This window comes from Ctenopharyngodon idella, chromosome 12, assembly GCF_019924925.1.
Source record: "Ctenopharyngodon idella isolate HZGC_01 chromosome 12, HZGC01, whole genome shotgun sequence".
NCBI classification, from domain to species: Eukaryota; Metazoa; Chordata; class Actinopteri; order Cypriniformes; family Xenocyprididae; genus Ctenopharyngodon; species Ctenopharyngodon idella.
Window position 1 is genome coordinate 14,990,327 of NC_067231.1, and position 15,379 is coordinate 15,005,705.

At 38.4% G+C, this 15,379-nt stretch overlaps 2 protein-coding genes across 2 annotated transcripts; both read left to right on the forward strand.

Annotated features, from left to right (window-relative positions):
• The first annotated feature begins 364 nt into the window (after window positions 1-364).
• On the forward strand, window positions 365-8,186 carry LOC127524238 (uncharacterized). Its single transcript, XM_051915700.1, has 13 exons — window positions 365-1,019; window positions 1,342-1,432; window positions 1,592-1,653; window positions 1,799-1,907; window positions 1,996-2,057; window positions 2,347-2,461; window positions 2,703-2,764; window positions 4,483-4,585; window positions 4,674-4,735; window positions 5,008-5,122; window positions 5,289-5,350; window positions 6,187-6,289; window positions 8,107-8,186. The coding sequence occupies exons 1-13, from the start codon at window positions 900-902 to the stop codon at window positions 8,184-8,186; spliced, it is 1,146 nt and encodes a 381-aa protein (XP_051771660.1). The 5' UTR covers window positions 365-899.
• A 629-nt stretch (window positions 8,187-8,815) lies between these two features.
• Window positions 8,816-15,153, forward strand: LOC127523748 (uncharacterized). Its single transcript, XM_051914810.1, has 5 exons — window positions 8,816-10,327; window positions 10,424-10,483; window positions 10,703-10,768; window positions 12,346-12,411; window positions 14,306-15,153. The coding sequence occupies exons 1-5, from the start codon at window positions 9,808-9,810 to the stop codon at window positions 14,542-14,544; spliced, it is 951 nt and encodes a 316-aa protein (XP_051770770.1). The 5' UTR covers window positions 8,816-9,807; the 3' UTR covers window positions 14,545-15,153.
• Window positions 15,154-15,379: the final 226 nt, after the last annotated feature.

Here is a 15,379-nt window from a genome sequence, read left to right on the forward strand (position 1 = left end):
GAACTACTCCCCTTCAGGATGCCATTAATCACATCCTTGCAGGAAGAGACAAGAATTCAATGTTAGAAATCAAATATATTAATCCAGTTAAAGGTGAGTGACTTTGACACACTGCAGGCTAGACTGAGGGGTTACACGTCACTGGTTCTTGAACTGATATTATGACCAGTGGTTTTAAGTCTATGACTATTAATTGTACAAACATCAATATAAATTAAAGTTGTTAATAGTATTTTAATAATATTTTAGTTAATAGTGGGCCTGTCTGTTGCTGTATTCTACACTTGGACATGTATTCATTATTCTACATGTAGAATTGAAAAAAAAAAAACAATGTTGCATAGTAGCAATTTATAGGAATAATTCAATTTTATGTGATTATTTGCAGTGCTGAGTTGTATCCAGTGGATAGTCTTCTACCTCTGTGTCTCTAATGAGGTTGTGTCTGCAGGTCGTGGTATCTTCACTTTAGCTGTTTTCAATCAAGGAGACTTTGTGGTGGAGTATAGAGGGGAGCTCATTGATGCAGCTGAAGCTGAACATAGACGTAAACTGTACCACAATGAATGTTCGGTCTTCATGTTTGACTTCATATGGAAGCGGAAGACATGGTGGTAGGTTCAGAATGACTAATATGTTTAGATTTCTATAGTGAGAAGTCAGGATTTCTGAAGTAAAGATCTCATGTTGCTCTTTAAACTATGCATCGAACAACTATACTTGTATTGGATGTTGGCATTAGTGTAGTTGCTTACAAATTAAAGTACAATTCAAAAGCGTGTCACTATAAACGTCTGTTTAGTGCATGATGTTTGTAAATTTGCAGTATTGATGGAGCACTTGAAGATGGGTCATTTGGGCGACTGGTAAACGATGAGCACAAGGCACCAAATTGCAGAATGAAGTTGATCGAAACAGAAGGGAAGCCACATCTCTGCCTTTTTGCACTGAAGGAAATTACAGCAGGAACTGAAATCACTTATGACTATGGTGGGAAAGAATGGCCCTGGCGTAAAGAGGTTGGTCATTTGATTTTTTTTTTTTTTTTTTTTTTTTCTTATGAATTGGTGTCAAGGTTTAAAGCCTATACATCTAGACATCTTGATAACAATGAAATCATCTCTGTCTTAAAAGCTACTGTGTGTTAAGCTGTGTCAGTTTCATGATGCCACAGAGATTACACAATACCTATCGCTTGTTAGTGCCAACAATTATAACCAAAAAACAGAAGTCACTTCTTGGTGGTATTCACTATGGTTTTCAGTCAATCTTGTCAGGTTAATCTTGAGCTTGCATGACTCTCCCAGGTGATGCCAGCAAGGTTATCTGTATGTTTTGTAGATTCCCCCTACTGTTACAAGCACTGCTGCCCAAGAGTCTATTAAAGACCGTTTCCAAGACCAAGCCATGTCATCCACAGTCTCTATTGAAGGTCAGTGACTGTTTGACATAATGTTTTACATTAGTTATGGTGGGCATATAAATGTATTGTCTATATAGGATGTGAACCAGTGATGGTGTGGTTGCTTCTAGAGTGATGCACAACCCCACCCTCCCTGGCCTTCCTCATATTCTTTCCTGTATTCTACAGAGACCAGAGAGAGACCAGAAGTCCAGTCCTGCAATATAACATCAGGCAGTTCTGCTTGTGAGGTGAGGTTGAATACGGCTGTCTGTTAAAGCAATAAGTCCCATTGTTTTACAACAATGGGACTTTAGTCAGTTCAACTGTACAATAACACAATTGTGCAGGTGATGTCCAAGTTCACATGTGCATTTTTCTGTTTAACTTGTTTAGACACAGCTCAGTGGTGCAAGCATCCCTTCTGGCCAACACTCCGTTGCAGAGCTTGGTGACCACGCCCATGACTTGGAACCCAATGTTTTCTCTACAGACTTATTCAGAGGTGAGTCCCTGCTTGAATAAGCAATGCCTGGTAAATACTGGGGTCTTGCAAAGCACTGTGCCTTCATGTCCTGTGTTCTCTTCAACAGACACCGAATTGAGAGCAGAGTGTCAGTCATCCAGTCCCACACCAGACAGCCCTGAGCATGAGGTTAGTTTGAATTCAGCTGTTTATTATGGGATGTATGAATGTTTAGTTTCATAAGGGACATATTTATCAGTTAATTACAATTATACTGCAGGTACAGTCTGAAAATCTTTGTCGGTACAGATAGTCATCATTTAACATTGTGTTCCCCTGTCTACATCATTTTGAGTGTCATAAACTGAAAGGTTTGAGTGAGGGTGTCCCTCTTAGGTGAAATGGACACTGTACCAGTTGATGCCTGTTCATCTTTGCATATTGCATTTTTTTTTTTTTTTTTTTTTTTTTTTTTAAGGTGCATTGTGTCAGAGGTCAATGTGACACTTCTTCTGCGAAAGAGGGGATTGGAGAAGTTGGTGTCCAGCACCAGGAGGTGTCACCCCCTGTGTTCTCAACAGACCTTACCAGTGGTCAGTTAAAGTTTTGAGTAAATGTTAACTTCTGGCAATGCATGGCATGCCTGAGGGTTTGCAGCATGGAAAAAACATGTGGCAATATCAGGCCATTTTTAGATGATTATTTTGTGTCTTGATGGATATTTTGAGTAGAATTTTGTCTGTCAGGGATGTGAGTTGAGTATGTTATGCCTATATGTGGTTTTATGACTTGAGGAAAGCCAAGCACTGAATCTCCCTGTGTTCCCTTGTACAGAGACCGAATCGAGATCAGCGTGTCAATCATCCAGAGCCGCGCCAAACGACTCTGCTTGTGAGGTGAGTTTGAATTTACCTTTGTTTTGAAATTGACCAATGGTTAGAAGTACTGTGATGTTCCATGGAACACAATTTTCAGTGTTTTAGTAAACATCTTGCAGCTGTGGTGGAACTGGCCTCTATTCAGTATGGATGGTCTTTTCTAACCACGGTGTCCCCCCAACACTGGTGTTTTTCTGAGTGTGCCACTGGGAGTTCAACAGTGGAAGACTCAAGGTTTGAGCATGGATGTCATTACAAGTCCAAAGGACAGTGTCCTTGCATACCTTGAGTTTGTCTGTGTTACACACACACACGTACACAGTTCAATTTTTACTTTTTTACCTTTACTTTATACTAAATTACTTTGTTTTCTTACAATTGTTTTTACATTTCTTGCTTTACTTAAATAGATAGTCCAGGGTTAATAAACCCTTCCCTTGCTGTTAGGGGTGGCAGTGCTGTGGCTAGGAAGAAGGAGAATAATCGGTACAGCATTGACCGAAGTTGTAGGCTAAAGCTAACTGAACTGGGCAGGGAAATGACACTGAAATGGAATTTCCTTCCCCTATCGGTTTGCAGATGAGAACTTGGATACCACCTATACGTTTATTATAAAGTTGTACTAAGACAGAGTTTAAAGCCACATGTACTAAATTTTTCACAACTATGTAGGATGACAAGAAAAAAATTTCAATTATTTAAATACCAATACACACAAAAAAAAAAAACATACTTTGCTAACTACGGGGTAAATAATGACCAGAAAACATTTCATTACAATAATAAAAAAGTAAACAATAAAAGACTATATAGATATGCTATTGTCCAAGTAAAAGAGCTTATACCACAAACCACTGCAAATTGTTTCTAATGTCAAAATAATGATAATCATAGCTCCTTTTGGAATTGATGATTAAAAAAAGACTAACTTAAAACTTTTGCATTGAGCTAATTCAAATTCAAATGTGAGAAAAATCATTCCTCACTACCCCTGCTGTCATTTTATTGGAACAAAACTTCTCTACAGGTGCGGAGGAACTACATGATGTTTGAAGCACGCCATTGCTATAAAAATGAAAAAGCCAACAGGAATCTCTACCTATCAAAGGCTTTGCGTAACACTAAAAGCTAAACTTCAGGGTAAATCAACCTATAGACCTGTTGTTTGAGGTTACCGAGTGCTGTCAATAGGAAGAACAAGAACATTTTTTACACCATAGACTAAAAGCAAAACAGCAGGTAACACAATCTGATAGGGGAAGGAAACTCCATTTCAGTGTCATTTCCCTGCCCAGTTCAGTTAGCTTTAGCCTACAACTTCGGTCAATGCTGTACCGATTATTCTCCTTCTTCCTAGCCACAGCACTGCCACCCCTAACAGCAAGGGAAGGGTTTATTAATCCTGGACTATCTATTTAAGTAAAGCAAGAAATGTAAAAACAATTGTAATAAAAGAAAGTAATTTAGTATGAAGTAAAGGTAAAAAAGTAAAAATTGAACTGTGTGTGACACAGACAAACTCAAGGTATGCAAGGACACTGTCCTTTGGACTTGTAATGACATCCATGCTCAAACCTTGAGTCTTCCACTGTTGAACTCCCAGTGTGTGGCACACTCAGAAAAACACCAGTGTTGGGGGGACACCGTGGTTAGAAAAGACCATCCATACTGAATAGAGGCCAGTTCCACCACAGCTGCAAGATGTTTACTGTATCTGTTCAACTTTTTATACACAGCAAAATAGTGCAAGCATCCCTTCTGGCCAACACTCCGTTGCAGAGCTTGGTGACCACGCCCATGACTTGGAACCCAATGTTTTCTCTACAGACTTATTCAGAGGTGAGTCCCTGCTTGAATAAGCAATGCCTGGTAAATACTGGGGTCTTGCAAAGCACTGTGCCTTCATGTCCTGTGTTCTCTTCAACAGACACCGAATTGAGAGCAGAGTGTCAGTCATCCAGTCCCACACCAGACAGCCCTGAGCATGAGGTTAGTTTGAATTCAGCTGTTTATTACGGGATGTATGAATGTTTAGTTTCATAAGGGACATATTTATCAGTTAATTACAATTATACTGCAGGTACAGTCTGAAAATCTTTGTCGGTACAGATAGTCATCATTTAACATTGTGTTCCCCTGTCTACATCATTTTGAGTGTCATAAACTGAAAGGTTTGAGTGAGGGTGTCCCTCTTAGGTGAAATGGACACTGTACCAGTTGATGCCTGTTCATCTTTGCATATTGCGGTTCTTTTTTTTTAGGTGCATTGTGTCAGAGGTCAATGTGACACTTCTTCTGCGAAAGAGGGGATTGGAGAAGTTGGTGTCCAGCACCAGGAGGTGTCACCCCCTGTGTTCTCAACAGACCTTTCCAGTGGTCAGTTAAAGTTTTTAGTTTAACTTGAGTTTTACTTTGCGTCTTGATGGATATTTTGAGTAGACTTTTGTCTGTCAGGGATGTGAGTTGAGTATGTTATGCCTATATGTGGTTTTATGACTTGAGGAAAGCCAAGCACTGAATCTCCCTGTGTTCCCTTGTACAGAGACCGAATCGAGATCAGCGTGTCAATCATCCAGAGCCGCGCCAAACGACTCTGCTTGTGAGGTGAGTTTGAATTTACCTTTGTTTTGAAATTGACCAATGGTTAGAAGTACTGTGATGTTCCATGGAACACAATTTTCAGTGTTTTAGTAAACATCTTGCAGCTGTGGTGGAACTGGCCTCTATTCAGTATGGATGGTCTTTTCTAACCACGGTGTCCCCCCAACACTGGTGTTTTTCTGAGTGTGCCACTGGGAGTTCAACAGTGGAAGACTCAAGGTTTGAGCATGGATGTCATTACAAGTCCAAAGGACAGTGTCCTTGCATACCTTGAGTTTGTCTGTGTTACACACACACACGTACACAGATCTTTACTTTAGTTTCTTTAGAATTGTTTTTACTTTTGCTTTACTTAAATAGATTCGGGTAACAGATATTAGAAGTTAAGCAGGGTAAATCTAAATTTGGCTTTGGACACAGGTTCAGAAACTAGATGTGTTGTGTTTTTTAAATGCCAGATGAAGGTTTACTTCATTATTTAGAGGAATTGTCTTTGCCATCATCCCAAGAGTTCCAAGTAGAAGCATATCTTTCTCTTGTGTGTGTGATGAGTGACGCCCAAACAGTTAGCCAAGCTTAACATAAGTCACAGGAACTGAATAGATATGCGTCGCCATTATATCTCAAAAGTAACTTCTTTCCCCCTTTTCATCTCTCCTGAAGGATTTGTAGAAAAGGTTGTGTGAAAGTAAAACATCCAAATGTTTTTTTTTTTTTTTTTAATTCATGATATAATTTGTGTGTAAAGGTGTTTTATTTCAAGTTTTGAATTATTATTATTATTATTATTATTATTATTATTATTTTTTTTTTTTTTTTTTTTTTTTTTTTCCCCACAGTGTACAATCCATAAGCTGGTTTTTGAATCAGTGAGAATTGATAAATGCTGGATATGCCATTCACCTTTGACATCTATCAGATGGCACGGTGTAAGATGCAAACGTAAGTGTGTTATTCATCTTCTTTTAATTAATGCATTTCTTAGTATACCATAAGTAGTTTAATTTCATGCCATGAGTCAGTTCCAGACTCACACCTATAAAGCATAAAAACATGTTGCTTGAATGTTTTATCAGTTCAAACCATTGCGGTGGAAAACACTGTAGTGGCAGATACTATGACATACCACGCAAGTGAGTTTGCAAGCTGAGGCATATGGCAGAGAACAGAGAGCATACTGCAAACTAAACTTTTGGCAAAATTTACCATTTTGGAATCAAAATTGGCCATTGACGTGAAGCGATGTTAGGCTACAACCTTAAATCCTCGCAAATGTTTCTCTCTTTCATTCGGTTCGCTGCAGCTCAGCTAAATGCGTCTTTCATGGACTTTATTCACTTGCAATGTTAACCCAATTGCACAATAAGCGAAACGCCACTGTTTGAACTGTTGTATAGACGAATTTCAACAAGCTCATATTTGCGACACCAATGCAAAAACCGCAGTTCTTGGTTTGATCCGCTACGTGTGTACGTAATGTTTGTGCTGCTTCATCAGCATTTTTAAAGATTAGCTTGGCTGAAAAGCATAACGCACAAACATTTCATTATGTCTAAGTTAGTATCAACACAAGTAAAATGCCCTCAAGTCCGTGGTGTGCTCAGGTCATTGCTGAAGTCATTCTGTAATCACGCATATGCTCACAAACTTAGAAGATGATGTTAAACCCTTCGAGCAAACATTGCATCAAACTTGCAAATTTCTTAGAATGTCTACGTACTCAAAGTATCTGTCCAATAAGCATTTCCATGTGTTTTTTTTTTTCTAACTTTTTCTAACTTTGTGCCTTCCAATAAGTCACTGGGTCATCTTTATTCATCTGAGTTGATAATAGATCGAGTGGGCTTTTCGAGTGGACTTCGAATTTAGTTTGGCTAATTGAGATGATAAATATACTGTATATAAAAGGTCATGATGAACAAAAACTTTAGGCCTAATAAATTCAGACCTAATTCAATAGATCCACCAAGCAATTGGCAATCCAAATGCTTGTAGGTGTCTCCACACCTTTCCAATTACTTTTTGGAAGAATTCCTTTTATTCTCACAAGCCTTATTAATTAATGTAGGATAAACATTTCAGCATTTGTTCCACATTAGACCATTCTGCCAGAAGTCTTTGGGCCAAGGATGCATTCTGAAACATAGCCTATATGGCCTCACACCTTGCATATTACACATTAAAAAAAGAATGTGTTTGGTCAGGTCAGGCTACTAATTTGTCTGTTTTTACAATAACAATGTTTTATAATCAGAATCTCAAATTTCTTGATTAAGACGATGCCATATATCATATTTGTAAGTTTAAATCTGTTTGTATCTGTCTGGAAATCCCATCAGAATGCACCATTTGAACAGTCATTTTTCAAAAAATCCTGCTTTTCATTTTGAACTCACTTTATGCTTTAGTTTTCAGTTCACTTTATGCTTATGTTTAGTGGCGTTAGTGAATTTAATGTGTGATGTGTGGGATCACTACATAATTATTTTTTTTTTAACTTTGACTTTGAATGGGTAATGTAAATGCTCTGCCACTCCAGTGAATTCTACCTTAATGGTTGAAACCAGTCTAAATGGAAAATGTTAGCCATCACTCAAACTGTGCATTTGTACTGAACCGTTGCATTTCTTGATTTTGTATGTTTCATAAGTGTGAAGCTGTGTTTGCATTTAATAAGAAAATGAGTATGTAATTGGTCAGCATGGGAAACTGATCAATTGTTGTCTAACGCTGTGGTTTGCTTAATTTTGTCTGTGAAGAATGCTGTGGTGTGTGGCATAAAATCTGCCTCCAGAAATCCTCAGAAGACTGGGATATATCAGATGTAAGTGTACATTGAAGTATAATATGCTTAATATCAATGTGATGGCTCTTAGCAGTTTGTTTTTGACATCCATCCTTCCCATGTGTATTTCTGTATGCTGTATTTAATTAATTAAATTCATTAATTAATTAGTTAATTTAATGTACTTTACAGGATGATGTCTCATCTGATGACGAGTACATCCCAGAGTCTGTATCGGTAAGCTCAGGGACAGAGTTGAGTGTTGAGTTGCCTGAACCATCCAAAAAGTCCCATACCACTAATATGCCTGATTTAGGTGTTACTTTTGCTGAACAAGAACAGACCATAGATATACAGGACAACTGTAAGAATATCCTGATGGATCTAGAAACTACTTCTGATCTCCAAAGTGACCAAAGTGACCCCGAACCAGAACCAGATAGCTCAGAGTCATACCAGCAGAAAACAAAAGATGCGAGTAACGAAAAGGATACTGTGGATATTCTTGGTCAAAGTAAATCCCCAACCAAATCAGCAAAATTCCTTAAAAGCCACGTCAATTATTGTTTTGTATGTGGAAAACCTCAAACAAAATTTGCACGTCATCTCGAGAGGCATGTAAATGAAAATGCTGAAATCGCACAGGCACTCCAGTTTCCCAAATCATCAAAAGACCGAAAGGTTCTTCTTGAGAAATTCCGAAACCTTGGCAACTTCAAGCACAACTCGGTTGTTAAAATCACAGGATCAGGATGTCTTAAAGTGAAAAGGAGTTCCAAACAGAGCAGCAGCCCTGAGACGTATGATTACTGCTTGTACTGTAAAGGTATGTTATCCAGAAAAGAGCTTTCTCGACATATGAAAAGATGTGCTCTTAGACCAGAGAATAATGTTGAAGAGGGACCTGAGTTGAGAGAGAGAGTCTTTGGTATAGCATCTGCTCAATCCACAATGTCCCAGCCAATTTCAAGTGAACTTTGGTCAGTGCTGGGCAAAATGCACAAGGATGACGTGTCCACTGCTATAAGGAATGATCATTATCTCATGCAGTTTTCCCAGTCCCTCTTTAATAAGCATGGAAGTGACAGATCAAAGCATGAGTATATAAGACAGAAAGTAAGGGAACTTGGGAGATTACTTGTGACTTTGCGCCACACAACAAGAATCCATAACATGGAAGAGGCAATAAAACCAGGCAACTTCTTTATTCTTACTAGTGCTGTCAAGAGAGTTTCAGGTTTTGATAACAAAAACAACACATTCAAAGCCCCAAGTTTGGCCCTGAAAATTGGGCATTCTCTCAGAAAGATAAGTGACCTCATCATGTGTCGTGCTCTCATGGAAGAGGACCAAGAGGTGATTGATTCCATCAGGAGGTTTCATACACTTCATGAAACAAAGTGGTCTGAATTAGTTTCCCATTCTGCCTTATCAAACCTGAGTGAGGCAAAATACAACAAGAGCACCAGGCTTCCACTGGCCAAAGACGTTCAGAAGCTACAGTTATATCTTGGTCAGCAAGTGGAATTGACTAAGGAGAAACTAGCCAATAACCCAACAGCAGGCACTTATGCAGCACTAGCAAAGGTGACCCTCTGTCAAGTCATTTTGTTTAATAGGAGGAGGGAAGGTGAAGTGGCACGGATGACTGTAAAAAAATTTTGAAGATTGTGACATGTCCCAACTAAACGATGACATAAGCACTGGGCTTACAGAAGTTGAGAAGAGACTTTGCAAACAATTTGCCAGAGTGGAACTGAGGGGAAAAAAAGGACGAAAGGTTGCTGTGATCCTGACTCCTGATATGACTGCTAACCTGTCACTCCTCATTAGTAAGAGGAAAGAGTGTGGAGTAACTGAAAACAACAATTACCTCTTCGCTATTCCTTGTAGTGATGGTCACTACAGAGGGCAGTTCGGTCAATTTGCAGATGCTTGTGGAGCCGAAGATCCTCAAAACCTCAGATCAACTAACCTTCGCAAACAGATCGCCACAATAAGCCAAGTCATGAACTTGAAAGATAATGAACTGGACCAGCTGGCCGATTTTCTCGGTCATGATATTAGGGTGCATAGAGAGTACTATCGACTGCCCCAATCAACAATTCAGCTAGCTAAGATCTCAAAGCTGCTTATGGCTGTGGAGAAGGGAAGTGTGAAGGATATTCAAGGAAAATCTCTGGACGAAATTGGTGGTATGAATCATTTACATGTTGTTAAATCTACTTGGTGTATGTGTATATGGTTGGTGTAATAACATTTGATAACATTTTTACAATGTAATTTAATAGATGACATAGACGATATGGATACCGGATCACAGCAACTCCCTAATGTTTCCACATTGCAAGGTACTGTTAAAATTGGCTCCCAAGGCTACTGAAATTGTTGTATTCTGTTGCGAATTTTTCAATTGCATTGGTGAAATATTTAAAATAGGCTTTTTTTTATACATTTAGATAACAGCCTACTGTTATTTCAAACATGTATGAACTTTTTATTGCCTACCCTCTTTGCTGTGTAGTCGATACCATTGGGTTTTTTTTTTTTTTTTTGTCTTTTGTTTTTAGACAATGAAGAAATGTTGGCTTCTGTGACTTTTGGATCGCCTCACCTCTCTGAGTCTGCAGCTCAAGGTATGATCTCAATGATGGACCCGAAGTTTGCCCAACATATCTCATGTAATGAGCTGGGATCTGTGGGTTCATTAGAGTGTATTAAAAATGTTTTAGTCAGGAATTTTCCAGTAGTACAATGGTTAGAAACTTTGTTAGAAGCTTAACTTTGTGTCATCTCTCTTCATTGTGACTAGGGATGGAACGGTATGAAAATTTCATATCATGATTATAGTGACCCAAGTTATCACGATTATCAATATTATTATGGTTTTGTTAAAATAAGATGAAAGTGTTCAAAAAGAACAGATGCACACACTGAAAACATTTCAACAACTTTTATATTTCAAAATAAACAAACGACAAATAAATCAAGCAGCTCTATGCACTTTAAGCAAGATTCTATTCTGTGGCATTTCCTTCCTTATGATAACCATCGTCAGTAGCGCAATAATGCATTATAACAGCGCACATCCACGTATCACAACGGACACCCTCTCTCGTTTCATTAATGCCACTTGCGTCTCTGTTTTTGATTGTATTGAAATGAAAATCAGACTTTACTAATAATACTACAATTATTACTATAACTTGTTGTGATCATCTTGTCTGGACGATTGTTTTGTACACTGTACAAAATGGATTTATAAGCAGGTTAGATATAAAACATTAATCTCAATTCAGTATGTCCTTGTAATTATTTATGTGGTAAAGAAAATCTGTGTAATAAGTGCACAATGAATATACATTATTATCCCTTAAATGTCACCCTAGTCTTGTCTGAACTTGTTAGTTCGTCTTTGGCTCAAAGCCATTTACTGCGAACTTTTCTTCGTGGAAGCTTCACATTATTATTTCTCAGATGTAGTTTTAGTATTGAGGTCAAAGTCCACTCGCCCTGTGTTTGCAGATTTGAAGTGTTTACCATTATAGCAGCGACTTTCTTCTTGCATGTTCTGCAGACAGGATGATCATACTCTATTAAGTTTCCCTCAGGACTTTTGTAAAAGCCAAAATATGACCACACCTCAGATTTAGTCCTTTTAGAAGGCTGAAATCTCCTGGCGCTGTCACTGCCTTCTGCCATTTCTTCTCATTCAAAAAACAACGTTGCGCGCTGCATCTGCATCAGACTGATGCTGGCTGGATAGGATTTACTGCAAGTTTTCAAAATCGTGATAATCAAATTAAATTAAATTTTAAACGATATTACTAACGTTCAGTACCTTTTACCGTGGTTTATCGTAAAACCGGTAATCGTTCCATCCCTAATTGTGACGCATATGCTTTGTGGCTAGTATTTTGATGTGTTCAGTAGTTTGCATGATCATTTTAAAACAAGGAAGACTTGGCCTGTGTAAAATCTACATCATTTCCTAGTAAAATTATCACTCAAGGTATTGTTGCACATTCACGCTCTCCTGACTTCATCCGGTTCAACAACTTTGCCATGAGTATAGTTATTATAATAGAATTGGCTGTCTGCAGTTTTTCATGTATCCCCTCCATGCCCAAAGTGTTTGATTGGTAGGCAGACAGGCTCTTTAAGCCCATACATTTATACTGTGTAATATATATATATATTTTTTTTTTTTTAGATGACCAGGGGAACACTGCCTGTGTAACTTCTGGTTCACCTCATCTCCCTGACTCAGTTACTCAAGGTATCATTTAAATACGGTGCCATGTCCATCACTAGGCACACTTGCTAATGTGCATTCAACACTTACATTATGTTTGGTTAGACATATAAAGCATATAAAGCTGGATGTATTTTGTTTTTAACAAGCAGTGTAATGAAATGTCATGTTAATGAAAACAATCAAACTTGATTTTTAGCAGATCTAAAGTCAGTTTATTTTCACACACATTTTGTCTACACAAGTTCCGGCTTGTTTGGCAATTTTGAACGGCAAAAAAAAAAGTTGGGACACTGTACAAATTGTGAATAAAAAAGGAATGCAATGATGTGGAAGTTTCAAATTTCAATATTTTATTCAGAATACAACATAGATGACATATCAAATGTTTAAACTGAGAAAATGTATCATTTTAAGGGAAAAATAAGTTGATTTTAAATTTCGTGGCATCAACACATCTCAAAAAAGTTGGGACAAGGCCATGTTTACCACTGTGTGGCATCCCCTCTTCTTTTTATAACAGTCTGCAAACGTCTGGGGACTGAGGAGACAAGTTGCTCAAGTTTAGGAATAGGAATGTTGTCCCATTCTTGTCTAATACAGGCTTCTAGTTGCTCAACTGTCTTAGGTCTTCTTTGTCGCATCTTCCTCTTTATGATGTGCCAAATGTTTTCTATGGGTGAAAGATCTGGACTGCAGGCTGGCCATTTCAGTACCCGGATCCTTCTTCTACGCAGCCATGATGTTGTAATTGATGCAGTATGTGGTCTGGCATTGTCATGTTGGAAAATGCAAGGTCTTCCCTGAAAGAGACGACATCTGGATGGGAGCATATGTTGTTCTAGAACTTGGATATACCTTTCAGCATTGATGGTGCCTTTCCAGATGTGTAAGCTGCCTATGCCACACGCACTCATGCAACCCCATACCATCAGAGATGCAGGCTTCTGAACTGAGCGCTGATAACAACTTGGGTTGTCCTTGTCCTCTTTAGTCCGGATGACATGGCGTCCCAGTTTTCCAAAAAGAACTTCAAATTTTGATTCGTCTGACCACAGAACAGTTTTCCACTTTGCCACAGTCCATTTTAAATGAGCCTTGGCCCAGAGAAAACGCCTGCCCTTCTGGATCATGTTTAGATTTGGCTTCTTTTTTGACCTAATAGAGTTTTAGCCGGCAACGGCGAATGGCACGGTGGATTGTGTTCACCGACAATGTTTTCTGGCAGTATTCCTGAGCCCATATTGTGATTTCCATTACAGTAGCATTCCTGTATGTGATACAGTGCCGTCTAAGGGCCCGAAGATCACGGGCATCCAGTATGGTTTTCCGGCCTTGACCCTTACGCACAGAGATTGTTCCAGATTCTCTGAATCTTTGGATGATATTATGCACTGTAGATGATGATAACTTCAAACTCTTTGCAATTTTTCTCTGAGAAACTCCTTTCTGATATTGCTCCACTATTTTTCGCTGCAGCATTGGGGGAATTGGTGATCCTCTGCCCATCTTGACTTCTGAGAGACACTGCCACTCTGAGAGGCTCTTTTTATACCCAATCATGTTGCCAACTGACCTAATAAGTTGCAAATTGGTCCTCCAGCTGTTCCTTATATGTACATTTAACTTTTCCGGCCTCTTATTGCTACCTGTCCCAACTTTTTTGGAATGTGTAGCTCTCATGAAATCCAAAATGAGCCAATATTTGGCATGACATTTCAAAATGTCTCACTTTCAACATTTGATATATTTTATTCACAATAGAATATAGATAACATAAGTTTATGAGATTTGTAAATTATTGCATTCCTTTTTTTATTCACAATTTGTACAGTGTCCCAACTTTTTTGGAATCGGGTTTGTACATCTCGCAGGATCTTTTATCTTTTTTTAATCTTCTGATCTTTAAATTGTTTAGGTTTCCGTGTTTCATCAAGGCGGTGTGTGAAGAGACCATGGTCTGAGGAGGAGATACAAGCTGTGATGAAACATATGAGGCCTTTTATTGAAAATGGTGTCACTGTCACCAATGAGCAGTGCCTGAAGTGCAAGGAAAAGGAACAACCTATCTTGGAGACAAGATCCATTCAAAACATTAGAGATTTTGTACGCAATAGAGGCTTGGCCTTTAAAAGGCAGTCAAATGCTAAACACTAAATGCACTTTTGGACAGCCTGAGCCTTTACCTTGTTCAGAAATGGTTTAGGTAACTTTAATTTATTTTGCTCACAGGCAGTGTTTTTTGTTTTGTTTGTTTTGCTATGTGGTTAGCCTGGGCCTTTTATTGTCAGGATTCACTTTTATTTTCCTTAATTTTTTCAATGCTGTCCTTTGTTAAGGAATTGATTCTTGAGGTGACAATCAAATATAGTTCAGTGATTCAACAAATGTTGTGTTGTGTGTTAATAATGACCTAGATTATTTATTTCAACATTTTTAGCTTAAATGCAGATGAGTTAAGTTTAGTAGGCAAACATAATGAAATCAACTAATGAGCTAAATATACTATGAGACCTCAGCAAGTTGTGATCCTATTCGCAATCTCCACAAAACAACAAAATAGCAAGCATAAATCAAGCGTATAGCGTCAATTCTGGCAGGTAACTTTAGTCAAGTTTGCATCAGCTGACTGTCAGCTGATCACATCTACCTATAGGAATACGACGTCTATCACAGCATACATATATAATATAGCTCCTCAGTATTATCAGCTGCTATCGCGTTCTCCAGTACTCATTTACCCTCCTCCATCCCCAGCTCCTCCTCTTGTCCAGTCAGGATTTGGTATTCTAATTCCCCTTGAATCAGACTAAATTCCTGAATTATTTTGTACATTTAATACCAACATTAATGATATCTGCAATACATTATGTTGGTTCTGTTCTGTTTACCCTTAGGGGGGGTTATTGCTGCTCTTCCTGCTCTTATCCATGCTTAGTGGATATGCTCTTATCTGCAAAGTATGTCCCGATGTGATGAGTTATTTACAACT

Bases quoted from the DNA above. Each gene is read 5' to 3' on its own strand.
- LOC127523748 (XM_051914810.1), top strand. From the start codon at position 9,808: ATGTCCCAACTAAACGATGACATAAGCACTGGGCTTACAGAAGTTGAG. The intron at 10,328-10,423 runs GTATGAATCATT...GTAATTTAATAG, and splicing joins ATCTCTGGACGAAATTGGTG to ATGACATAGACGATATGGAT. The intron at 10,484-10,702 runs GTACTGTTAAAA...TTTTGTTTTTAG, and splicing joins TAATGTTTCCACATTGCAAG to ACAATGAAGAAATGTTGGCT.
- LOC127524238 (XM_051915700.1), top strand. From the start codon at position 900: ATGAAGTTGATCGAAACAGAAGGGAAGCCACATCTCTGCCTTTTTGCA. The intron at 2,462-2,702 runs GTCAGTTAAAGT...TCCCTTGTACAG, and splicing joins CTCAACAGACCTTACCAGTG to AGACCGAATCGAGATCAGCG. The intron at 4,736-5,007 runs GTTAGTTTGAAT...CTTTTTTTTTAG, and splicing joins CAGACAGCCCTGAGCATGAG to GTGCATTGTGTCAGAGGTCA.